Source organism: Artemia sp. Qi Xiang Cuo, chromosome 15 (genome assembly GCF_049724085.1).
Source record: "Artemia sp. Qi Xiang Cuo chromosome 15, ASM4972408v1, whole genome shotgun sequence".
NCBI lineage: Eukaryota > Metazoa > Arthropoda > Branchiopoda > Anostraca > Artemiidae > Artemia > Artemia sp. Qi Xiang Cuo.
In genome coordinates this window covers 2,040,971-2,068,736 of record NC_142808.1, presented here as the reverse complement: position 1 = coordinate 2,068,736, position 27,766 = coordinate 2,040,971, and the positions used below count along the sequence as shown (strand labels likewise).

Here is a 27,766-nt window from a genome sequence, read left to right as displayed (position 1 = left end):
CATTGTAGGTACGTATGTAATACTTATTTATGTCGGGGGGGGGGGTGCAATCTGCAGCATTACCGAACCTCTTCTAAAAAAAAAAGTTGCAAAAGTATTTAAAAGTAGATAAGGGCTATCCTTGGTTCATCGAAGCTAAAGGTTAGCTGGGTGAAAATATTTGCATCGCCTGTATTGCTTGCAGCTAAAGGGGAAATTTTTGTGATTATCGTCCTATTTTTGTGATTTTTTTGATTGTCGTATTTTTGTGATTTTTGTGATTTTTATGATTTTTGTGATTATCGTGACCTATTTTCTTGTGGTATAGAAGAAGATTATGGAAGAGAAAAGGGATAAGGAAATGCTGGAAAAGGATTGGATCCAATCCAAATGCTGGAAAATTAGAAGAATTAAAACCAACTACCTAACAACAATAAAAGCGAGTTATTCGCCAATATCCGCGATTTGAAAAATATCAAAAAAAAAAACAAAAAAAAAAAAAAAAAACAAAAATAAAAATGTTCGCTAGTATCTGTCGACGGCAGTTCATGTTTGTTTAGATTTAGTGCAAATAGTAGATATTAGCAAATATTTCCATTTTATTGTTCTTAGATAGTTGGTTTTAAGTCTCCTAATTTTTTAGCTTTTCTTGATACGTCATTTTGTTTCGCGCTGAAGAAGAGAGACGTTTTTACTCTCGAAATATTAGCTTTGTTTTTTAAGTATATTCATTTTGCCTATAAAAACCCCATTTTTGCTCGGTTTTCTTTCTTTATGATATATATATATATATATATATATATATATATATATATATATATATATATATATATATATATATATATATATATATATATATATATATATATATATATATATATATATATATATATATATATATATATATATATATATATATATATAAACCTTACATTAAAATGCGAACTTTAAAACTAAAAATGTTTTTAAAACTTTTCAAACAGCCCTAGCATCATTACTTCGACGAAGTTCAGCCAAGAGTCCTAGTTGAACTTCGTTGGTTGAACCTGGTTGAAATTACTGAATATCTGGCTCTCTAGGTGGCTATAGAGTGAACCGTCACTCTTACTAAATTATTTGTTTCGGGGTGATTTATTGTGTTATATAACTAATGCAGCAACTATTAGTTATTAAGAATTTTATTCACTTGTTTTCTTGTCTTTTAAGGAAGTGTTTGCAGGTTGAGTGAATAGATGGTGCAGATGGCACTAGAGTCTAAATTCCTGAATGCATGGTTCTGTAAGTGGCTAAAAAGCTTTACGCCACTCTGTTATACTTAAGCATTACTGCTCAAATAATAATATAATTACTAAATTAATTATTTTTATTAAATTTATTCTTATAATTTGATTAAAATTACTTGCTTGGAAATTATTTACTTTTGTACAACTCCTCTTTTTCAGATTCTTGAGAAGTCGCTGAGAATACTCTTTGAAACGAAAGATGTGTCTTTAGTCAAAAGTTATGTTCAAAGACAATTCTCAAAGATATTGAGTGGTTCAGCTCATCTGCAGGATTTTATATTTGCAAAAGAATATAGAGGGCGAAGAGGATATAAGCCTGGAGCAGCTGTCCCAGCTCTAGAGATTGCTAAGTAATCAAAATTTAAAAACAAATAGAGAGGGAAAATCTCCAGATGAAGAAAACAAACGGGACAGATATATCGCCTCTATAAAACAAGGCGATTGAGCACTTTGCTTCGATAAGAACACTGAAGCAATTGGATAAAAATGAAAGTAAATGAAATTAATTGAAATTAATTACTAATATGAAATATGATATGAAATTAATTAAATGTTGCGAAATACTCCTCTTGTAGCCATTTCTAACGATAGAGGGGGCTGACACAGGGGGCTGGGGAAGCAAAGAAATAAAAAAAATATTCTTGCTAATCTTTCAATAAGTAGAGATACAGGTAATTTAAAATATTGACTCGATCTATAACATTCTTCTTAAAAGTGAACCAATAACTAATGAGAGTAATAAAGTTTTACAAAATCACCTGGGGACTGCATTAAATACAAGACCTAGGAGAATTACAGCAGTCGAAGTAAACAAGAGGATTATTTCGCAACAAAATTCATACTAATTGTGTTTTATTTTTATCCAGTCGCTTCAGTGTTCTCGTTGAAGAAACTCTGTTTAGCTTCTGCGGTGCATCGGTTACAATTGTATATATAGATATTGTTTTCTTTTAACTTCTTGGTTTTACATTTTGATTAATTTTAGGTATTATATTTGTTTCTTAGCGTTGAAGACGCCCTGTTTTATAGAGTTTGTCTTTTCCTTCTATTGGCCGTAGTCCTGTGTGTTTTCTTCATCTTGAGATTTTTCTCTCTTTTTGTTTTTGTCGTGGCTGGCCAGTTTAGCTTTTGATGTTTCCAAGAGAATTTATTTATTAAACTTTTATGTATAAAAGTTATATCAACTATTTAAATATTTCAAATATTTATTAATTGTCTAATGAAACCTGATTGTCTAATGAAATAATTGTAAACCCCTAACTAAGCTAGGTTGGAAACCTTTGAGCGCAGGAGAGTTACGTTGTGCCTCTCTTTTGCAAAAAAATGGAAAAGAAAGCTTTCGCACGAAAAGCATTTTCTCCGAAAGTCCCTCCCCATCCTGAGTCCTACCGCCTCGAGCTGTTTCTGAATCCATTCCCATTTTTTCCCCCATTCGTTGCTTTACCTTCAGATATGAAAAAACCTTTGACCCCTTCATTACAGAAAAAATAAACAAAATATCCTGGTCGTTTCTCTTTTTTTTTTTGGATGGTGGTTCTGCCCAGGATTTGGTATTATTTGGTGCTGCCCAGGATGGGTGCTGCCCAGGATTCAGGATATGCCCAGGATTATTCGATTATTTTAGTCACCCTCCCCTATTTTTTAGTGTCCTTTTTAAATTTTTTTAATTGTATTTTATTTTATTTTTTTTACTTTAGTTTGGCCAATTTTTAACTTTTGAATTGACATTTTTTAATTAGATTATTGGCTGACGAATGATTATTCATTCTGATTTTTCATTGTCGTTTTGGCATTCTTTGCTAGTTTTCCAGTTTTGTGTTTTTTTAAGATGTTTTTAACTCCGAAATTTGAATTCGGCCCTTCAAGGCTTGTGATAGGTGATTTTTTTAGATAAATATCTTATCTTATCCTAAATAAATTATTTTATTTCAAGATAAATTTCATTACGAAATTCAAATTTTACCAAATGTAATCTAACTTGTGTTGCGTTTTCGTGCTATTTGCGTTATCAGTCTATTGTAAGTGATATTAATAGAATAGTTTTATTTATACAAGCAATCATAGTTTAGAATAAGAATTCCCACTAAATGGCGCTAGTACTTACAATGAAAACAAGAAAAACACGAGACTATAACTTAATAAACACTTGAACACTGACATGTAAAAAGGAACGAACGGATTGGCGAAACGGTTTGTTCTTGGTGTAGGCAATTACAGTTTCACTGTTTACTGACCTTGTGTTTATCTATGTGTTTATCTCTATGTTTTGTCACTGCTAAGAAGAAATTGGCCAAGTTTGCAGATCAAACCCAAACGACGATCGTGAAGGGATGTTAGTTGTAGGACAGATAATGCCGATTCATAACTTACTTATGCGTCTGAAAGAATAACTTTAAAGGTTCTTTTTTGTAGTGACTCAAGTTGATCGCTTAGGTAACTTGTGTTGTTGACTTGAGGGCCTCATATAGGGCAAGCATACTCGAGAATTTGTTGGATATATGTAAGATAATCCGTCTTAACTTGGGACACAGAAAAAACCGAAACGATGTAGTAAGATAAGGGTACGCAGATCACCAATTGCCTTTAAAGGGATTGTATCAATATGAGTATTAAACGAGCAGTCAACGCTAAATGTGACACCGAGAATTGCAGCCGAAGATACACTAGGGTACGGTGGAGGAGGACTGACAAAGTCCCTCTTAAGAGGAAGGATTTGCGAAGCGAAGGATTTGACGAAGGATTTTAAGCGAAGGATTTGGCTTTTCCTTCGTTGATTTGAAGGCTGTTGATAGTACATTGGTCTTTAAAGTTGCTCATTATTGTATCACTGGATTGGGGAACTGCCTCGGAGTTTTCACCGAGATATTTCAGAAGAACTGACAAGTCGTCTACGTACTTAAACCTGTCCTCACATTCAGAAATGTCAAAGTTTGTAACTGCTAAAAACAACAGTGCTTCAAGTTTCGTGCCTCTTGGAGCACCACACGTGAGGTCAGCCCATTTGGAGTTGGTGTCTCCAGGGAAAAGGCTTTAGACGCACTGGAAACGGTCTTGCAACTTATTTTGGTCTTTAAAGTTGCTCATTATTGCATCACTGAATTGGGGAACTGCCTCGGAGTTTTCACTGAGATATTTAAGAAGTACTGACAAGTCGTCTACGTACTTAAACCTGTCCTCAAATTCAAAAACGTCAAAGTTTACAACTGCTAAAAACAACAGCGTTGCAAGTTTCGTGCCTTGTGGAGCACCACACGTGAGGTCAGCCCATTTGGAGTTGGTGTCTCCAGGGAAAAGGCTTTAGACGCACTGGAAACGGTCTTGCAACAAATTGATTACTAAAAGAAGAATATGCTTGCGTGCACCCATTACGCGTAAATTTGTCACAGCTATGAAATGGCGAATAAAGTCAAAGGCTTTTCGGTAATCCACTAGGAGAAGATCGACATATTTGTTCAGTGATCTTGGTAGTTATTAAGATGTGAGTTGTTTTTTGTTCTTTATACGCTGTGTTTAATTTAGACATTTTTTTCGTTGATAAAGGCTCCCGGGTGTGGAGTCGAAATATTCGTGTTTTTTATTATTTAAGGTTTGTTATTTTCTATTTTTTATATATATTTTTTTTTTTTTTTACTGCTTGGTTTAAATATTAAATCCGTATGTTTTCTCTACATTTTCATTTGCTAAATTCTGTGAATAGGAAGGCAGTGTGGTCTAAGAAATTATTAGTATGCTTTATAGAATATGGCAAATGTTGCTTACTGTAAAGCTTCTTCTACCTAGACAATCCTAACTATCTATTAGTTTCTAATGGTGTTAAATAATAGTCAAATAAAATGGAAAATATCTGTATTCTTAAAGCTATAAAAGAATATTTACTTCTACCGAAAAATTCGACGGAATGACAATTTTGCTAAGGATTTATTGCTATAAATGAAAAAATATCCTGAAAAAAGGGTAGTGTAGGTGCCATATGGGCACAGTCCAAAAAAGGGGGGGGGCTCCTTGTCTCTTAAATAAACAAGAAACACTACCTTAAACATCGTTCTTTACTTAGTTTTCCCCACCCATTGCTTTTTATAAATTTGCTAGGAAAGTCCTCATATAGACTCTATAGACTCCGCCTCCCCCCCCCAGCTTTAAATGCTTAAAAACTTTTAATTCCTCTAACGATTAAAAGTACCTTCCATTTACATACCTCTCTGAGAAAGGGTCACTCAATAATGCTTCCATTTCATATATTTGATGGAAGTCGTTATGATTATCTGTACCTTTTTTTTATTATTTGATGAAAACATTATGTTTATGGATGGCCGCATTAATGCAGGCTGATTACCACAGGCTTTTTGTTGTTATGAATAAGTGAAAACTAATTCTTATAAGGCTAAACAGTTTGAGTTTTGTACTGTCTATAGTTGTATTTTCATACAACTAGTATTTTATATATATATATATAAAATATATATATATATATATATATATATATATATATATATATATATATATATATATATATATATATATATATATATATATATATATATATATATATATATATATATATATATATATATATATATATATATATATATATATATATATATATATATATATATAGAAGAAGATTTTCACTGACAGCGGGAGCTTAACTTCAACCCATCTATAAAATCGCTGGAACCATCTTAGAGGTCTTCAAAGACGGTTTTTTTTTAAGATTACTTCTGCTGAGAGCTTGTTGCATTGCAGTAACCCATCGCCATATGAAATCTTCTAACAGATATTACTGCCTAACAGCTCCCTGTTGAATATCAATGCAAATACGGTTCTAACAAGTTACTCTCGTCACCTTAACTCTCTGACATTCTTCTCTTCTTCTTCTTCTTGAGAAGAAGAAGAATGAATCTTCTTCTTCAGATCAGAGACCAAAGACCTATGAAACAAAGAAGAGAAAAGACAACAAAATGAGAAAAAATCAACTAGCAGAGAAAAAGGAGGGTAATGTCAGCCAGTGGAATAATATGAAGCGAAAATAAGCAAATATTTCGACAAGGACCTCCGCAAGGTCGTCATCAGTGCTAAGATTAACTAAAAAACGAAATAAAAACCAATCTAATATATTTCTAGTATTATATTATACACTATATATATATATATAGTATACATAGCATATATATAAATATATAAATATATATATATATATATATATATATATATATATATATATATATATATATATATATATATATATATATATATATATATATATATATATATATATATATATATATATATATATATATATATATAAATTATATATCAAAACCATTAATTTTTTTAGGAAGCAGACAATAGCAGATCCACGAGCAGAACCTCTGAGTGGGCAAAGAGTTCCTTATGTCGTTGTTTATGGTTCACCAGGACTTCCCCTCATTAAATTGGTTAAAACCCCACTTGATGTTCTAAATGATCCTTCCTTGAGGTTGAATGCAAACTACTACATTTCAAAAGTTATTCTTCCGCCTCTGAACCGTTGTTTCTCCCTCATCGGTGCAGATCCATTCAACTGGTAAGTTATGAAGCCTACTTTTTCCGGAAGCGACAATGATTTGTAACAAGTTTTAACTGAAGTCTTCTTAACTTTTTTTTTCTGCTCCTTCAAAGGGATTTTGATCAGTGACTATTTGATAAAAATATTAAAAAAAAAAAATTTGAAAAAAATATTTTAAAAAAATTTGATAAGGCCATTTGATAAAAACAAGTTTTCACTCTACTCTTATCGTTGTGTTTTTTTTCTCTAAATGGCGTTCCTCATAGAAAGAATCGGTTCTTTCTTTTATTCTAGTTCTAAGACAGTTCTAAGGCAGAAATTTTGAAAAATACCTTTTTTGGTGATTTCGTTTTATAAAAATGAACCGATTAGCCCAACCCCTTTGATTTTGAAAAATTGTTTTTGTATTTTTTTTTAAAGAGAAATGCTTGCCCCCACCCCCTAACATTTGGTGAATTGGCACCCTTGGTCCTATATTTTAGGGCACTGATTGAAATAAGCTTTCAACAGAGTTCTATTTGGAAATATCTGGTTTGTTGCATGCCCCCTAAGTAAACCCTAATTAGACTTCTCTATTAGAAAAGTGATAAGAGTGAGTTTGGTAATTATAGAGGCATAAGCTTGGTTTCCGTCAGAAGCATATTGCTTGCCATGATGATACTTTTTAGACTTAAAGACTTAGTAGACTTAGTAGATAAAATTTTAAAAGAAGAACGGCGTAGTTTCTGGAAGGTGGGAGGATGTATCGATCAAAATTTCATTTTTATATTAATAATTAAGTATTGCTTGAGTCATCAAAGCCCTTTAGTCCTTAGTTTTAGAGATTATGAGCAAGCATTTGACTGAGCTGATAGAAGAGCTTTAGCGAAGGTCCTGTCCTTGTATGGTATACCAGACAAATACATTAAAGTGATAAGCGCAATGTACGAGAATAACATTGCTGTATTTAAGGTAGGACATGAGGCTAGTAGTTGGTTTTGTATTGAATCAGGAATTAAGCAGGGTTGCGTCCTATCCCTGTTTATGTGGATTATTCTGTTGCACTTTTTCCTAAGAAGCACAACAAAGGCAAAAGGAGAACACGGAATCAATTGGGAAGTAAAACTTACCCAGACCTAGATTATGCATATGATTTAAGCAGATACAAAATGAGTGGATTTTTAGAAGTTTGAAAATAAACCACAAAAGAGCATTCAAAAATCAAGTAAGGCACTTTAATCAATTTTTTTCCCCTAGTTATTCCCTAGTTATTTCTCCTAGTTATTCCCTAGAATCTTTTCCCTAGTTATTAATGCAGCCTGTCTACTGTATTGATTTGCATTAATTCGACTAGTTGATGTTGTTTTAGAAAGAGAAAGAATTTTTTTAATCACTTAAGATTTTCCTAATTCTGTGGAAAAGCAGCATGCGAGCAAAGTGGTTTCTGATTATTTTCTTTTAGCTCCGTGGCAAATGTCGTCGAATGCAACCAGTGTGGTCTTAGAATGAGTATGCTAATATGCTAGGAGATATAATAATAATACATTTTAACACGTATAATTTAATTTACTTCTGAAAAGATAATTCTTACTAGATCAGAGTCGAACAGAGGCACAGTCAATAAAAATAAATTGTTGTTATTTAACTAAAGATGCATCAAACTGAGATTATTACCTATAAAAATATGCTTTAAATCATTAACGAAACAAAATTATTGCTCTTGTGTTAGATTGAAAATGCATATTGAACTGTATTGACTATTTTAGACCATCTGGAGACAGAGCTCAGAGTCCATCTGGGTGGCTCAGACAATGTTTCCTGGATCCCGACCTTTTGAAAATTAATTCTTTGCTTAAAAAGTGAAAATTCAAAACAACAATGCAGGATTGAAATCCGTCCATGTGAAATAAATTTCAATATTTTATGTTATTATTACATATTGATTCGGCACGCTTGGCCAAGTCGATCACTTATTCCCCCTCCTGAATTACTAAATCCCTGAATCTTTGAATCACTCATTCAAAATTTTTGAGTGAATCTCAGAAAATTCAACTTTTAGGTAACTTTCCTTGTAAACTACCCACGGAAGTTGTCAATTTTATGTGATTAGTACTGCGTAAATCTTTCAAAATTTAGCATCTGGGTGGCTCAGACAATTTTTCTCGCATCCCGACTTTTTGAAAATCAACAAATCGAGAGAGATAATGATACAAAGGGAAATCAGTTCGAATATGGCAATTATGGTTCTGACAGACTAGTATTTTAATGGGCATGTAGGGCTATCCTATTCACCTTAATTCTCTCTCATACTGTGAATACATTCGTATATTTCTCCTTTTCTTAAATTCTAAAAATTTAAAACAACAGTGTAGGATTGAAATGCATGTGAAGTATTTGCAAGATTATGTAATATCATGTCATTTTGACTGGGTACGCTTGGCCAAGCCGATGACTTATTCCCCTGATACTCTCTGTGACGTTTTGAATGAACCTTATAAATGTTGACTTTTCGGTTCCTATCCCAGCAAACTACGAAAATTGTCAATCTGAGGTGATCAGTTATACGTCAATCACTCAAAATTTATTCAAGCTCCAGATTTTTCTACCATTTGTATTACCAACAGCTGATTATTACCAACCAATATTACCAGATTTCTCAACAGCTGTATTACCTCGTACCTTGACTAAAAACTGTCTATCCTAAATCTTCTAATGATTTATTGTATGACTGGAGGTATATAGAGGGTCTAACTAAAAAGGCAAACAATGAAGTTGGCATAAAGGACATAGAATAAAAACACGTGTTTGGTTATTTATAACACATCATCGAACAGTTGACCTGTTGAAGAGAGAAAATAAAGCATAGAAGAAATAAAACTGCAAAACAGAATAAAGCTAAAAGGTATATAAGTACAAAATAAGACAAGAGACAATGAAGTTGAGAAGGAGAAGAGAGAATAGATGCCCATATTTACTTATTTATAAAAAAAAACTACTTATGAATAGGGAAGAGAAGAAGAATGATTGGAGGAATAAACTGGCAATAATGGAATAAAAAAGAACCTAACTAAATAAAACAGCAAACAATGAAGTTGACATAGATAAGAGGGTATAATGACACATTTTTACTTATTCCTAAACACAGAATCAAACAGTTGAGCTAGGAAGGAGAGCAAAATTGCAGAAGGAATGAAAGGGCAAAACTGGAATAAAGCTAAAGGTATAGAAGAGAAAATAAAACAACAGACAATGAAATTTGGATAGGGAAGAGAGAATGAAGACATATATTTAGTTATTTATATACACAAAATGAAACTTATGCCTAGGGAAGAGAGGAAGAATCACACGAAGAAAAAAATGGCAGTAATTGAATAAAAAAGAAGGAACATACTAAATAAAACAATGAATTTGACATAGAGAAGAGAGAATAATTACACGTTTTTACTTATTCCTAAACACAGAATCAAACAGTTGAGCTAGGGAGGAGAGCAGAAATTACAGAAGGCATGAAAGGGCAAAAGTGGAATAAAGTTAAAGGTATGGAAGTACAAAATAAAACAATAGACAATAAAGTTTGGATAGAGAAGAGAGAATGAAGACACATTTTTACTTATTTGTAACCACAAAATGACACAGTATGCCCAGGGAAGAGAAGAAAAATCACAGGAAGAATAAAATTGTAGAAATGGAATAAAAAAGAAGGAATATAACTAAAAAAAATCAGCAAACAATGAAGTTGATATAGAGAAGAGAGAATAATGACATATGTTTACTTACTCCTAAACACAGCATCAAACAGTTGAGCTAGGGAGGAGAGCAAAATTACAGAAGGAATGAAAGGGCAAAACTGGAATAAAGCTAAAAGTATAGAAGTACAAAATAAAACAATAGACAATAAAGTTTATATAGAAAAGAGAGAATGAAGACACATATTTAGTTATTTATAAGCACAAAATGAAGCTTATGCCTAGGGAAGAGAAGAAAAATCACTGGAGAAACAAAATGACAAAAATGAAACAAAAAAGAAGGAATTTAACTAAAGAACAAACAGCAAACAATGAAGTTGATATAAAGAAGAGAGAATAATGAAACATTTTTACTTATTCCTAAACACCACAGCAAACTGTTTAATCACATCATATATTTCGCGATATGTTTCATCTTATGTTTAGTCACTTCACGTACTTCATAATATGTCACATCGTATGCTTAATCACATCATATATTTCATTCTATGTTGCGTCATATGGTTAATAACGTCATATGCTTAGTTAATTTATATATACTATAATATGTTTAGTCACATCATATGTTTCCTCATATGTTTAGGCACATCGTATATTTTATCATATGTTTAATCACACTTTGATCCTCCTGATCTACTTAAGCCCAGTAGGCTCATAATATCATAAGCTGATCTACACAGGGCGAAGACAAGTTCAGTTTTTTATATTATATTTCATACTGCTCTCTTGTCTCGTCTATGACCCTTAAATTCAGTTTTGTTTACAGGTATGCATCCATGCAGCGGCCGGTTTATTCTGTGCCTTATCATGTAATGGCATCAAGCACACATGGTAAGCAAATCTAATTTTTTATTATCTCTTTACTATTACTGTGCATATAAACATACCTGGATTATGGTGAAAGGGGTGGCGGAATCCTCTTCCAACGATGGCCCAAAGTTTTTTTTACCTACTCCTGTAAAAAAATTTTTTTTTTTTTTACTGCCTATTTTTTTCTTTTTTTCGTTATATTTTTTTTCGTTTTTTTTCGTTATATATACTGCATATTTTTTTCGTTTTTTTGTTATGTTTTTTTACTTTTTTTTTCTTTTTTTCGTTATATATACTGCATATTTTTTTCGTTTTTTTCGTTATATTTTTTTTCGTTTTTTTTTCGTTATATATACTGCATATATTTTTTTTTCGTTTTAATGAAATTTCGAACGGGAAATTTTGTGTAACTGAAAAAAAAAGAATAATTGGAGCTTTAGCATAGATTTAGGTTCAAATGAAAATTGAAACCGCCATGACTTTGGTGCGTTATCGAATAGAACAAAAAAAAGCTTTATTTAGTTCATTGAAATGAAATCATTGAAAGTTCATGAAAAGAAAAACAACTTCTGCAAATATGCAGTAGGATTGTCCAGCATTAAGGAAAACAGTCAACGAAGCAACACCAAAAGGTGTCAATTTTAGAATTGCCACTCAATCGCGATCTCCAAAACATCAGTAAAATACTATTTTGATAATTTATTCTCTCCATCAGTTCAATTTAGTGCATGAAAGCTTGTTTAGTCTTTGTTAAGTAATTTATATGTTTTTTCTTTGTGAGTTTTTGTGTTATGTGGCTTTTTTGTGAGTAAATTGTCCGTAATTAATATTTTTTTCTCGTGCATTATGGGGCATTGACCTTTTTGTGCGTTAGGCTAAAAGAGTTGTCTTTGTTGTTTATGTGTTTAAATAAAATAATCTTGAGTCGAGCGGCATTTTTCCTTGATACTGAGCAATATGTAAGGGCACAAGCCGCAAGCCTATTCAGGTATATGTTCATTGTGGTATTAGCTGTAGTTAAATGCTTTAGCCGAAACATTAGATTGACGAGTGTACAGACTGACGGCACCAAAACTACTAAGTAACACTAAAAAAACCTTAAAGGAAAATAATATTCATAATGTCCAATTTAATGTAATGTCCAAATAGACAATGTGAAAATAGTTTGTACAATCCTCCCATAGAGTAAAAAAAAAATGCTTTGAGGAATTGTCGTTGAGAAGCATTCTTTTTTGTATTTTCATTGAGAAAATTAGAGAAAAGGACAAATTGGCGCCCTTTCAATATTTTTGGTAATTTGTGGCACTAGAGACAAGAGAAAGACATTTCTGTGAAAGAAAAAAACGAAAATATGCCCTTTTTGCCACCATTTCAGTGGAAAGGGGGTGGTCAACTGTTAAGCTAATCTAAGGGAGTAGGGTGGAACTGTGGACACATGAAATTGTTGACATTAATAAATCAATTTATTGGTGGCAGGAGTGGGGGGATGTGAGCTCTAATTTTTATAAAAAGCTTTATAAGATTTTGGAGGTAATACATAAACAATTAAGATCGGCAGAATTTTTACATCAAAATATTAATGGTTAAGTTACTTTGCTTTTCGACTTTAGAGTGTACAGCCTCACAGCATACTGTGCCTATTTACCATGTTATTTTTATTACTTTTATTTTTTTAATGAGACAGTGAATTCGGCCATTTAAATTTGTGAGTAGTCGTTTTGAAATAAATTATTCATTCTTTCTATGTATTTTTTTCAAAAATTTAATATGGCGAGGGGGGGGGGGCAATCTCGTTGTTATCTACAATTTTTAATCAGAAATACCAAAAATAAGAACTTTTTAATGAAAATACCAAAAATGATATTTTGAAAACGTAGGGGAGGCCCCGCCCCCACTGACGCCAATGGATATAATCAAACATACAATTTTAGTTGCACACTATTTCTGGTTTTTAAAGTAATTCGTTTTATTCGTAAAAAATGCATACATTACAACAATGTTCAGAAGCAATAGCTTGAACACAATGCAACAGAGAAAAAAAAAGGAGAAAGGAGCTTAATTTACTGTTATATTCTGTTTTGCGTCACTTTTGGCCCATGGTTTGTTTCGCCCGTTTTTTGAGGATCTGGATCCCTCATTTACAAATTTGTCAAGTTTAAAACTAGTAGCATGTGCCCCAGGCAAAACAGTAGGAAAAATGGCTACAGAGTTTGTAGGTGCTGTTCAATTTAAGGATGGAACTGTATATCTGTTCTCTAGAAGAATACAAAAATTTGAAAGGTCATGTAGGGCATCCTTAGAAGCCAGTGATGACGGTGTAGTCGTTCGAAGACTTGCTCTTAATGCATTCAAGGAAGGGATCAGGCCGTATTACAAACTATATTTGTTAGAACATATAATTAATATAAATAACCTTAGTATAATATAACAGTATTATATTACTCATACTATTCTGTTTACTGTTTTGGCCTCAGAGACCAAAACTGAATAAAACACTGAAATACAAATATACTGCCGGATTCTTCTTTTATTTTCTTTTTCGGGTTCTTCTTTTTTTTAGATTCTTCTCTTTTTTTTTCTTCGGATTCTTCACTCTCGTTAAAATTATCTGGCTTTTTGATGTTATTTTTCAGTTTTATTTTCTGCTACACATATTTTCGTCACATCTTGATAGTAGCACTCTAATAAGAAAAGTAGATGTAGTTTGTAAGCTATTAGCGCTAAATCGAAGACACATCACGGTAATTATGTAAGATTGTAATTTACTAAGCACTTATTAAGAAAATTAATTTAAAAAGCTTTTTCCATAAAAGAAGTTTGTTAAAGAAAAGTAAAGAGCTCAATTAAACCAAAAAAGAGCAGAAATAAAGTCAAATAATCTTCCAAGCGTAAAACTACCACAAATCACCATCAATAAATAAATGAAACTCAAAACAAACAGATATTACAATAAATAACCGAGTTAAACTCAAAACGAGCAAAAGTTAACTTAAGTAGGGCTGACAACCTCCAACCCTTCTTGAAAACCAAAAAATAATTTGCACTTAGCTGAAAACAAAGAGCATAAAAGATCTTTTCGCTTTTTGACTCTAATAAATAAAAATTATTAAGACTTTAAGGAACAAATATCGGTATATGTATATTAAACTGACAATCCAAGTTCATTTGTTTTTTTTTTTTTTTTTTGTTTTTTTGTTTGTTTTTTATAGTAACGTAAAAATAGCAACTATAGCTTACATAGCATAGCCTAGTATAGTTTTCAGACATAGCAAATAGCAACGTGACAGGCAACGCTACAATGTTAAAACTAAAAACGCTGCAAAGAAAAAAATATATGATATCCAATTTGTTCAAGTAATTTAGATTTATCCAAAGTTGATTTATAGTTACTGTTATTTGCATAGATTGTTTTTTCCCATTAGGTATTTGTAGTTTACTTTACTCTGTTATTTTTTTTTGTTTACTTTTTTTGTGCAATTACTAGACCCTCAAAATCATCAAAAATAATTCAGGTTTACGATGCATGAACTTTATTATTTGTCTGTTGAATAATATGATTAACTATTGTATCAACCAACGGATATGTGTATTTATTTGTTATTTATTTACACACGTTTTAACTCATTAAAAACAAGAGCATAGCAGAAAATGAAAATGACATAACATACAAAGAGCAAAAAAGAATCCAAAAAAGATAAAGCTGCTTTCTTTATTGATATTTTAATTAATGTTAACTTGAATGAGTTTCCATCCTTGCTTACCCTCCCCTAGACTTTGAAAAATATCTTTATGATATTTTCATAAAGATATTTTTGATCCTGCTAAAACATAAAATTGCGAAGAAAGGAAGACAACGAGGGCAATAAACCGCCTATTTTTTTTAGGTAATTTTTTTTATTTAATAAGTAATTTTTTTTCACTGGCTGTTTATTGTCCTCGTTTTCTTCCTTTCTTCGCGATTTTGTGTTTTGTCATGATTAGTCAGTGTGGTCTCAGAAATTATTTTCTATCCTCCCTAGGGGGTTATCCCCCTTCAACAGATTAAAAAATAGACATTTTGTCAATCGCCCCCTTCCCCCTCCTCTTTTCTCACCGAAATATTTTCATTAACTTGAACCTTAAGAGGAAGAAATTCCTATCAAGTGTAGAGCAATAGTGCTGCTTACGTAAAGAATGATGTTGACGAAATGTATTATTTATTTTTTTTTTTTTTTCCATACCAGGGCACTTCCTATCGAAGGAGTTGTCGTAGAAACTTCGAAAAGGGCTCATTCGATGGGAAATTGGAGTGGCTAGTGCCCTTTTTAATAGTCGAAAGTGATTTGAGGGCAGCTAACCCCCCTCTCACGGCCACCTTTTCCCCAAACACATCCAATCAATATTTTTTGATAGCCATTTTGTTCAGCGTAGTTGATTTCCAGATAAAAAATTATGCTTTTGAGGAGGACACTCCCCCACAGCCCTCAGGGCAAGGGTTGTAAGTTATGCCCTGGGGTTATGTAAGGTTTTTACGGAAAGCGTTGTCGTAGAAACTTCAAAAAAGGCTCGTTCAATTGGAAATTCAAATGGCTAGTGCCCTTTTTAATAATCGAAAGTGATTGGATGATAACTAACACCCCTCAGACGTCCAGCAGGCACCAAAAAACATCCAATATGAATTTTAAGACAACTCTATTGTTCAATTCGGTTGAGAGTTTAATAAATCAGGTCCGTAAGGATAACAACCCCCCACAGCCCATAGGGCAAGGGTTGTAAGTTATACCCTGAGGGCATATGATGTTTCTATTGAAAGCGTTGTCGAAGAAACTTCAAAAAGGGCTCATTCGATTGGAAATTGAAACGGTTAGTGTCCTTTTTAATTCTCGAAAGTTATTGGAAGGCAATTAACACTCTTTCCACGCCCACTATTTTCCCAAACACATCCAATCAAAATTTTGAGATAGCTATTTTGTTCCGCGCAGTTCAAAGCTCAGAAAATTATGCATTTGGGCAAGAAACTCCCCCCACAGTCTTCAGGGCAACGGTTATAAGTTTCACCAAAGGGTTATGTCAGTTTATATTGAAAGATTTGTCGTAAAAACTTGAAAAAGTCCTTACTCGATTGGAAATTCAAAGGTGTAGTGCCGTTTTTAGCAGTCGAAACTGATTTGAGGGCAAATAATCCCCCTCTGACGCCCACCTTTTCCCCAAACACATCCAATCAAAATTATAACATAGCCATTTTGTTTAACGTAGTTGAAAGTTCTGTAAATTAGATCTTTGAGGATGACACCCCCCCACCATTAACCCAAATACATCCAATCAAGATTTTGAGACAGCCATTTTTTTCCATGCAGTTTTAAGTTCAGGAAATTATACCTTTGATTAGAACACACCCCCCCCCCCCCACAGTCTTCAGGGCAAGGTTATAAGTTATGCCCTGGGGGCATATAAGTTTTTATTGAAATCTTTGTCGTAGAAACTTCAAAAAAGGCTCATTCGCTTGGAAATTTAATAGTCGAAAGTGATTGGAGGGCAACTAACCCCCCTCTCACGCCCACCTTTTCCCCAAACACATCCAATCAAAATTTAAGATAGCCATTTTGTTCAACGTAGTTTAAAGTTCTGGAAATTTGGTCTTTGAGGATGACGCCCCCCCCCCCCACACAACCCTCAGGGCAAGGGTTGCGAGTTATGCCCTTGGGGGATATAAGGTTTTTATAGAACGCGTTGTCGTAGAAACTTCAAAAAAGGCTCATTCGATTGGAAATTGAAATGGCTAGTGCCCTTTTTAATAGTCAAAAGTGATTGGAAGTCAACTAACACCCCTTCCACGCCCACGATTTCCCAAAAAACATCCAATCAAAATTTTAAAATAGCTATTTTGTTCCACGTGGTTTAAATTTCAGGAAATTATGCCTTTGATAAGAACACTCCCCCCACAGTCTTCAGGGCGGGTTATAAGTTATGCCCTTGGGGCATATAAGTTTTTATTGAAATCTATGTCGTAGAAACTTGAAAAAGGGCTCATTCCATTGGAAATTCAAAGGGCTAGTGTTCTTTTTAATAGTCTCGAAAGTGATAAGAGGGTAACTAACCCCCCTCTCACGCCCACCTTTTCCCCAAACACATCCAATCAATATTTTTAGATAGCTATTTTATTCCAGGTAGTTGAAAGTTTTGAAAATTGAGTGTTTAAGGATGACAACCCCTCCACCCCCAAAGCCGTCAGGGCAAGGGCTGTAAGTTATGCCACGGGGGCATGTAAGGTTTTTATAGAAAGCGTAGTTGTAAGAACTTCAAAAAGGCTCATTCAATTGGAAATTTTAAGGGCTAGTGCCCTTTTAGTTGTCAAAATTGATTGAAGGGCAACTAACCCCCCTATCACGCCCACCACTTCCCCAAACACATCCAATAAAAATTGTGAGATATCCATTTTGTTCAACGTAGTCGAAAGTTCTGGAAACTAGGTCTTTTAGGATGATAACCCTATCAGAGCCCTCAGTGTAAGGGTTGTAAGTTATGCCCTGGGGCCGTATAAGTTTTATATAGAAATTTGTTGTAGGAATTTCCAAAAGTGCTCATTTGATTGGAAATTGAAATTGCCCTTTTTAATAGTCGAAAGTGAGTGGAGAATAATTAACCCCCTTCTAACGCCCATGATTTCCCCAAACAAATGCAATCAAAGTTTAGCGATAGCCATTTTGTTCAACGTAGTTGAAAGTTCTGGAAATTATGTATTTAAGGATGACAAACCCCCCAAAGTCCCCAGGGTAAAGGTTGTAAGTTATGCCCTGGGGGCATATAAGGCTCTTGTAGATAGAGTTGGCGTAAAAACTTCAAAAGGGGCTCATTCAATTGGAAATTGAGAGGGCTAGTGCCCTTTTTAATAGTTGAAAGTGATTGGAGGGTAACTAACCCCCCACTCGCTCCCACAATTCCCCCATACACATCCAATCAAAATTTTCAGATAACCATTTTGTTCAACGTAGCAGAAAGTTCTGGAAATTACGTCTTTGAGGATAACAACCCCCTCAGCCCTCAGGGCAATGGTTGTAAGTTATGCCCTGGGGGCATGTAAGGTTTTCATTGAATGTGTTGTCGTAGAAACTTCAAAAGGGCTCATTTGTTTGGAAATTTAAAGGGCTAGTGCCGTTTTTAATAGTTGAAAGTGATTGGAGAGCGACTAACGCCCCTCTCATGCCCACCACTATCCCAAACACATCCAATCAAATTTTGAGATATCCATTTTGTTTAACGTAGTTGAAAGTTCTGGAAATTGGGTCTTAGAGGATGACAACCACCCTCACAGCCCTTAGGGTAACAAAAAAAGGCTCATTCGAAAGGTCTAGTTCCCTTTTTAATAGACGAAAGTTATTGGAAGGCTTGACATTTTTATATTAAAGATCGATGTGTGTATAATGTATTATTTTTTTGTTGTTTGTTTTTTTTTTTTTGTTTAGACCAGGGCACTTTGTATCGAAGGAGTTGTCGTAGGAACTTCGAAAAGGGCTCAATCGATTAAAAATAGAAAGGGCTGATACCCTCTTTAATAGTCGAAAGTGATTGAAGGGAAACTAATCCCCCAGCCCCCCCCACCGTTCCATTTGCCTTTATGTTTAAAAACTAAATGTTTCCTTAAGATTAAATCAAAATGCACTGTGTTAATGCTAATTCTCAATAAGGCATCTCAGCAGTATCCCAAAAACGACTGAGGGTATTATGTTCAAACTTTCGGGGCTACATTCAAATATAAATGTTTTTACTTTTTTAACTTTAATAAATCAAACAATATTAACATTTTGATTACTAAATATCAGCATATGTATATTAAACTGACAATGTATAGTCATTTGTATTTTTTCAGTAGAGTGCAAATTATGTTCTGGCCTTGGGAAATCATAAGGGTTTTGCGCCCAATTTATGCTCACTTCTGCTTGTCTTGAGTTTGAATCGCTTATTTATTGTGATCTCTGTTCGCTTTGAGTTTTATTTATTTTTCGATGCTGATTTGTGACAGTTTCATACTTGGTAGATTATTTGATTTTATTTTTGCTCATTTTTGTTTAATGGAGTTCTTTACTTTTCTATAAAAAACTTATTTTGTGGAAAAAGTTTTTTTTAATTAATACACGAAAATACGAAGGTAAACAGAAGAGGGGTGACTGGTTTTTAGACCAATATAAGATTGTTGGACGAGACTATAGACATATTAAAATCGTTGCAAAAAATTAAAAATTTTGCAAAGATTGAGTCCAGCTACCTAAGATTTTATCCAAAAAATAAAATTTGGAGGCAATGTAAGAAAGTTCAGATTGACAGAATTTTATCACCTGAGAAATCAGTAGAGCAAGGTGAATGATATTTTTCAGAAATGGATTTACAGCTAAAATTAGGGCTGGGAAGGTCTTAAAAACACAGCTTACACACTATATTGTACTTTGACCAAAAGACCAAAACACACAATCTGTAAGCAGGGTGTCAAAAGGGCATATAAGCAATATCTTAAGGACAGCTTAGAGTATTAAGGCTAAGGATATGGAGGTGAAAATTATAGGGGATATTGCGGGGGGGGGGGGTTGAACTAAATCGAAACCCAGTATATGCAAGAAGGAAGGTTGTTAAAAGAACGTATCAGCAATATCCTAGGAACGGATTGAATTATTAAGTTGAAACTTAAAGGACAAGTTGTGTGGTGGTGTTGAACCAACCAAAAGGCAATAGCATGCTACTACTGTTAATTTTATTGCAAGTACAACAACTACTGCTAATACAACAACTAAAGCTAAGGGTATGACAGTGGAACTTTCAGTGAATATTTAGAGGGATATTTAACTAAATCAAAACAAGCTCTGTGCATGCATGTTCTCCAAAGGGTGTATCAACAATACCCAAGGAATTGTCCTGGGTATTAAGTTAAAACTTTCAGGACATGTTAAGGGGAATGTTGAACTAACAAAAAGGCACTATGTGCATACTGCTAGTGCTACTAGTACTAATACTGCTACTACTTCTACTGCTACTACAACTGGATCTAAGGGTGTTACGGTGAATCTTTCAGGTAATGTTGAGGAGGATGTTGTATTAAATCGAAACACACTACGTTGATGCAGTCTATTAAAAGGTCATAACAGCTATATAACAGGAACAGCTTAATGTATTAAGTTAAAACTTTTAGTGGATGTTGAGGGGTATGTTGAACCAACCAAATGTACAAATGTACAAAAGATATTAAGAATAAGCTTTAAGCAAGTTATGCTAAAATTGTTCCAAATCGCGGCCGACATTCTCGTAAGGCATTGGCTAAACTCTATTCTACGTATTGTGACCATTCCATTCTTTTTCTATCAGGTTTGCACCCATTTTTTATAATAATGATATGCAGGATATTAGAGTTTTGTATTCCGTTATTGTAAATATCTTTTGTATTTGCCTTGTTGGTATAGAAACCGTAAGATTATTTGAATGTTTAATGCAACTGATATATTGACGTTATATAACAAGTTGGACTCCAAGTTAAAAGATGAGGCCTGCAAGCGGTTGGGTCCTTTTCATCCTCTTGTGCGATTGTTTTGATTTGTATTTGTAGTTTTTATATTGATATTGTTGTGCATGTGTTTTGTTTTTGTATGTCTTTACTTTTTATTTTCTTTTGTTACTCCACTTTTTTATAATTGTTAGTGGGTCAAAAATAAATTATTATTATTATTATTATTATTATTATACTACTACATTTACTGTTATTACTAATAATACTAAGGCTAAGGGTATTGAGGAGAAATTTCCTAGAAATGTTGAGCGGGAAGCTTAATTAAATTGAAACACACTATGTTTATGCAGGCTTTCAAAAAGGCGTATCAGCAGTATCTCAGGAACAGTATAGAGCATTAGATTCAAATTTTCAGGACATTACGAGGTGCATTTTGAACTAATAAAACGAGCTCTATGCATACTACTACTAGTGGTAGTAGTGCTACTAGTAGTACAGTACAACTAGTGCTATTGCTATTAGTTCTACTATTGCTAAGGCTAATGGTTTTAGTGAATCTCAGAAACGGCTCGAAGTATTAAGTGAAAACTACACATTTTAAATGTTTTCTCTTTTTTTATATTTGATGAATCCAAATTATTAAGACGTTCCGTAATAAATATCAGCATATATATTAAACTGCCAATCCACATTCATTGTTCTTTTTTCAGTAATCTTGGTTCTGATTTTTTTTTTTCGATATTACGATAATAAAAGAACATAGCTCAAATTAGGGGATGTTTTCAGTGAAGTGTAAATTATGATAAATAAAAATTCAAATAGGGATAAAATCCTTTAATCGACAGTATTTCACAAACAGTTATAGAAATTCACAAAAATACCAGATATTTCGTTTACATATGCAGTGACCGTCATCAGTGTTAAAACTGATTTACATCAGTTGTCATCAGCATATTATTCTACTTGGTAATAATACTCAATTCACTCATACACGACAACCATCCTCCTTACGTAAAGCACAGACATATCAATTACTATCCTTTTGAAAGGAAAAATCTTTTCGCTGTGGCATTGAAGGTTACCAGATGACTTGCATTTCGTATTGCAATCGGTATAATATCCCATACGCAGGGAACAAGATTTCTTATTACAAAAGAAGCTCTTGTTATTTTTTTAAATTGATGCACTAGAGTCGATGCTCCTAGCGTATCATGACTACTCACTATTACTCACTATTATTCACATGACTACTCACTATTACGAGATCATTATTAATGGAAAAAATGTTTTCGAAAGAAGAGGGAAGTAAATTATTAAGATATTTATATATATTCTAAAAACACTAGTTAATATTATTCTACTTGGTAATAATACTCAATTCACTCATACACGACAACCATCCTCCTTACGTAAAGCACAGACATATCAATTACTATCCTTTTGAAAGGAAAAATCTTTTCGCTGTGGCATTGAAGGCTACCAGATGACGTGCATTTTGAATCGTAATCGGTATAACATCCCATACGCAGGGAGCAAAATTTCTTATTAAAAAGCTCTAGTTGTTTTTCTAAATTGATGCACTAGATTCGATGCTCCTCGTGTATCATGACTGGAGATTACTATTAATGGAAAAAATATTTTCGAAAGAAGAGGTAAGTTTATTTTTAAGATATTTATAAATTTAATTTTTAAGGTAATCAGGGACGGTTTGGGGAATCGTCAATAGCGTCATTTTTCAAATCTGTGCACTGTGTCGTTTGCGAAGGAACATCTCAGACAGCTATTTGTCAGAACTGTCGCTGTCAGCCAGATGTTAGCGTTACAGCTCTTAATGCTCGAATAAGAAACCTGGAGAAGAGATATTCAGACTTACTAAAGGTAAGGCTCATTCACAATGAGATATAGCTTGCACCTAAATTCAGATAACGCTGAGGTTTTGGCTAACGCCACATCTATTCCTAATAAGATCTAGTTCAACTTTAGGGCTAGCTTGCTCTTAAGTCTGTTTATTTAAAATTTAGACTACTCTTAAAGACCCATTTGAAAGTTTATACTTATTTAAACTTTAACCTGCGCCCATCTTATGGTGGAGCTAGTGTGTGAATGTGCTTTACAATATATGGCTCTTGTTGTTTTTGTTTCTGATGTCTCAGGCTGAGAGGTTTTTCTTATGAGATTGCTAATAAAGACCCGTTGAAGAATTCGCATTTTCCCGATTTTGCCCTCGAAAATCTTTTCACCGAAAACTCTATCAACCCCCCACCCTCTCATCTTTTGACCAGTGCTTGTCGATAGTTTATAATATACGGCTGTTGTTATTTTTTCTGATTCCCCATGTGGGAAGATTCTACTTTGATTTCGCTCCTTAGGAACCATTGGAAAATTTGGATTTTTTTTAGATTTTGACCCAAAAAATCATGTTCCTGAAAAATCAATCAACCCCCATCCCCTAAATTTGAACCAGTGTTCTTCGGTGTTTTTTATTTATATTGGTGCTATAGTTCCTTCCTGTTCCTTACGTGATTAGGCCCCTTTTGAGAATTTTTTTTAAAGAAAAATTACATATTAAGTTTCTATATTAACTAGACAGTCAGATAAATCTTATTACGAATGGGTCTGGTGCTAGCCAAGTCCTTGTCAAATCCTTGTGAAAATTAAATTTAAAAAAAAAAACATTTTTTTTCAACTGAAAGTAAAGGGCAACTTTAAAACTCAAAGTGAACAGAAATTATTACTTTTATGAGGGGGTTGCCCCCTCCTCAATACCACGCTTTTTACGCTAAAGTTTGACTTTTTGTTAAAACTATTTAAGAATGACTCCGTAAATACTAGGGCCGTTTAATTATAATAATAAGCTTTTTTAAAAGTTTAAAAAAAAAACTTTAACTCAAAGAGCGAGTTAGCAAGGTCTTTGATTTATAGCTGTAATATTTGTTAATGCTAAAAATCCCAATGGTTCGTGCCAAAAAAAAATTACACTGTAAATATAAACAAAATACACCTTGTTTCAAAACTAAACAAAATTGACTCCATGTACCATTAATACACCAACCGATTCTGCCAAGTGCCATGATAACAACAATAATTATAATGTAATGATAATATATATATATTTACTATTATAGTAATTGCAAATATTAATATGAAATTAATATTAGTTAATAGTAAATCAATGTAATAATAGTAATATGATAACATAATGATAATAAGGTAGTAGTACTAATAGTAATTAATAGTTAATTAATAGTAAAAGTTTATTATTTTTATATTAATAATAATAGTAATATAATAACATTAATAATTTTATAATAACGATTTACTAATGTCACTTAATTTTGTACCGGTCCATTCCTCCATTTCAATGTACGCTTTAAAACTACATAACTTGCAGCCCTTTCCCCCTTGCATAAAAGTTTCCCTCTTAGCTTTCTCCCCACGAAAAAATCAATAAACGCAAGTTTCATTTCTTATGACACCAATCGAGACACCAAACCCGCCTAAAAAAAAAAAAAAAAAAAAAAAAAAAAAAAAAAAAAAAAAACTCAGGCACCAATGGTAGAAGAAGAGGGAAACCCCTAATAGATAAAATACCAATAAAGTAAGGTAAAGAATACGGCATTGGACTTTACAGTCCCTAATGGAGGTGCTGATCTCCGATTCTTGGCCCTTCAGCCAGGAAGTGCAATGGGGGGTTGGGGGCCAACTTTCCTGTGCTTTCACACGCCATTCCTGTTTACCTTCCCCAGATTTCTCTAGGTACCCATTTAAAGCTGGGTCGACTCTGGCTGAGCTTGCAGAGTCACGCCACTGACCCCCGTCCCAAACTAATAATACTTATAATTAACTAATAACTATCCAAAAAGAAAGATTTTAGCTTATTATTTTTAATTCCAAACGATTCGTCAAAATTCAATTAACATCGGTTCCATGCAGCAACCGCATTATTTCGTAGAGAAACTTGGTACCTCTCTGAAATTTTCAATGGCTGGTGTTGTTTGCGTATTTTGCGTATTAGATATGAAGAGGGAGTAGCAACTTCGGACAAATCAAAAGAATTGAAATAACTAGGCAGTGTGACGAGATTATGCTTAAACTTAAATGATAACGAATAAAAAGTAAATTTTAGTTCAACAGGAAAAATTTTCACTTACTGAGAAAAGACGCTCGGGAAGGAAGGCAACTTTTTGAAATATGAAGCGCTTTTTTTATTGCCTCTGAAACGGAATTAAATAGGATCTGAAAGTTTTCAAGTAGATAATTGGGCGGTAATTTAGATGAAGACGAACAAGTGGAAAATGGATTTTATTCGATGCGTTCGACTCAAATACCTTTCGAGCTTCAATCTTGCACTTTTAACATGCGGCTTCCAGCTTAAATCCGAGACAACTAGCACACCTAGGTAATGGATAATTTCATCGCGTCCTATAACGGGAAACAGGAAATTTAATATAAATAAGACATGGAAGTGCCCGTAATGTGAATATACCATGAACTTAGTTTTGAAGTGTTTGGATCTAGCCTATTTGTCGTAGGCCATACTAGTCTATCGATTGCAAAAGTCAAATTGTTTTTAATGCCGTCCTCATTAATTCCAGAAAAAGTAAAGTCTGTATCATCAGCGAAATATTAGCTTTTTCATAAAAGCGCTTCAAAAATGCTGGTTACAATGCGGCTGTGAAAATACGAAAGACGTTAAGTGACACTTTCCAAAGTGTTCAGGAGACACAAAAAACTGTTTTCCAAAATATGCCTCCACATCCCTTTCGAGCTCCAATCATGCCTTTCTGGCCATCCCATGGCGGGCCTTATGTGACAATCTTCGTGGCTTTGGAAAGGTAGTGCACTTAACGCTTTTTGGTCTACAAAACTGGTCAAAATTTGGTTGTAACACGTTTTTAGGTGACTATAAAATTGGAAGATCTCGAGAAGGAACAGGGGTTCCTTCAGGGCAATCTGTTTAAATCAATCGATCAGCCGTGCCTGATTTCATTAGAATCGATATACAACTCACTTCTGACTGATATGTCAAATAGCGTGTTTCGTATTTCCATAGCCGAATGGAACAAAGGTCATTTTAAGGGCCAAGGAGTTTGAAATTCCGCAAATGATTTTTTAGGTCCTAACTTTTGAAAAAGATATTAGGATTTTTTTGTAGAGGATATTAACTTTTATTTCAATTCACTTCTTGTTATTTGATACAAACTAAAGTTTTTTTTAAACATGTTTTAATATCTGATGATGGTAACAAAATAGCAGGATACGATGAGATTTTTGGCAAAAAATTACTATTACAAAACCCGAAAGGCCAAATTCAAATTTTGGAGTCAATAAAGAAAAATATGACTAGCAAAAATCGTTTTTAGCTAGCATTAATTTAAGCCAGTCAAAATTTTTCCTAGAATTTTTCAGCTAGTCAAAAAGTTTAATGAAAAATCCGCTTGGCTCAAGTCAGTGCTAGATCTTCGTATTAGTCAAATCTCATTGTGATTGGACCTTATGTAAATTTTATGAAATTTAAATCGATCCTGAAACGGCTCTTAGTATTACAATTTTTTTTCTATTTCCAGATTTGTGGAAATTGCAGTGGAGATTACGAAGTTGGTAGACAGTGCATCTCTTTGGATTGTCCTGTTATGTATAAAAGGAAATCATTCGAAGTTGGGCTCAAAGATGCCAAATTATTTTTTTACATTTTGGAAGATTTGTAATTTATCTATCGTTTTGATAGAATTATTTTGAATTGAATTACCGCAAAGTAAATTATTTATATTTATTTAATTGGTTCAGTCGTGTTAGTTCTAACCTGAAGAGCTTGTTTCATGTCTAGTGTTCTGCACACTTTCCTATGCTGATAGCTTTTGACGATCAAATTTGAAGTTAATACGTTTACTTCTATATTGTTAATTAATTAAAAAAAAAAATTTTCCACAAAATAATTTTTTCACAGAAAAGTAAAGAACTCCATTAAACAAAAAATGATCAAAAATAAAATCAAATAAACTACCAAGCGTGAAACTACCACAAATCAGTATCGATATATGAATGAAGTCCAAAACGAACAGAAATTACAATAAATAACAGAGTCAAACTCAAAACGAGCAAAAATTAACGTGAGTAGGGCTCAAAACCCCAATGCCTTCCCAAGGCCAGAACATAATTTGCACTTTGCTGAAAAAAATATAAATGTTTTTACTTTTATAACTTTAATAAATCAAATAATATTAACATTTTAATTACTAAATATCAGTATATATATATATTAAACTGACAATGCACATTCATTTGTGTTGAGATGGGAGACATAATGGGCAAATGGGAGGGTGGGCGTGGGAGGGGGACTAGTTGCCCACTAATCACGTTCGACTATTAAAAAGGGCATTTGCCCTTTCTATTTTCAATCGAATGAGCAATTTCGAAGTTCCTAAGACAACTCCTTCGATACGAAGTGCCCTGGTATAAAAAAAAAAAAAAAGAAAAAAAATTAATAATACATTGTACCCACATCGATCTTAACTACAAAATGTTAAGCCTTTCAGTCATTTTCAACTATTAAAAAGGCCACTAGCCTTTTCAATTTCCAATCAAATGAGCCCTTTTTGAGTTTCTACGACAACACTTTCTATAAACACCTTATATGCCCCCAGGGCATAACTTACAAACCCTTGCCCTGAGGGCAGTGAGTGGGTTGTAATCCTCAAAGACCTAATTTCTAGAACTTTCAACTATGTTAAAAAAAAATGGCTATCTCAAAATTTTGATTGAATGTGTTTAGATAAATGGTGGGCGTGGAAGTGGTGTTAGTTGCCTTCCAAACACTTTCGACTATTAAAAAGAGCACTAGCCATTTCAATTTCCAATCAAAAGAGCCCTTTTTGAAGTTTCTAGGACAACGTTTTCTATAAAAAAAAAAACAACCTTATATGCCCCCAGGGCGTAATTTAAAACCCTTGCCCTG

The 27,766-nt window shown here is 33.4% G+C and overlaps 1 protein-coding gene across 1 annotated transcript in view; it reads left to right on the top strand.

The window, feature by feature from the left end:
• The window catches only part of PolZ1 (DNA polymerase zeta catalytic subunit), a 221,153-nt gene extending 194,569 nt beyond the window's left edge, over positions 1–26,584 (top strand). The window contains exons 19-23 of the mRNA XM_089101767.1: positions 1,422–1,612; positions 6,598–6,825; positions 11,299–11,363; positions 22,505–22,689; positions 26,379–26,584. Coding sequence (XP_088957893.1) covers positions 1,422–1,612; positions 6,598–6,825; positions 11,299–11,363; positions 22,505–22,689; positions 26,379–26,519 — 810 coding nt within the window. The 3' untranslated portion in view covers positions 26,520–26,584. The remainder of the gene's footprint in view (positions 1–1,421; positions 1,613–6,597; positions 6,826–11,298; positions 11,364–22,504; positions 22,690–26,378) is intronic.
• The last annotated feature ends 1,182 nt before the right edge of the window (positions 26,585–27,766 follow it).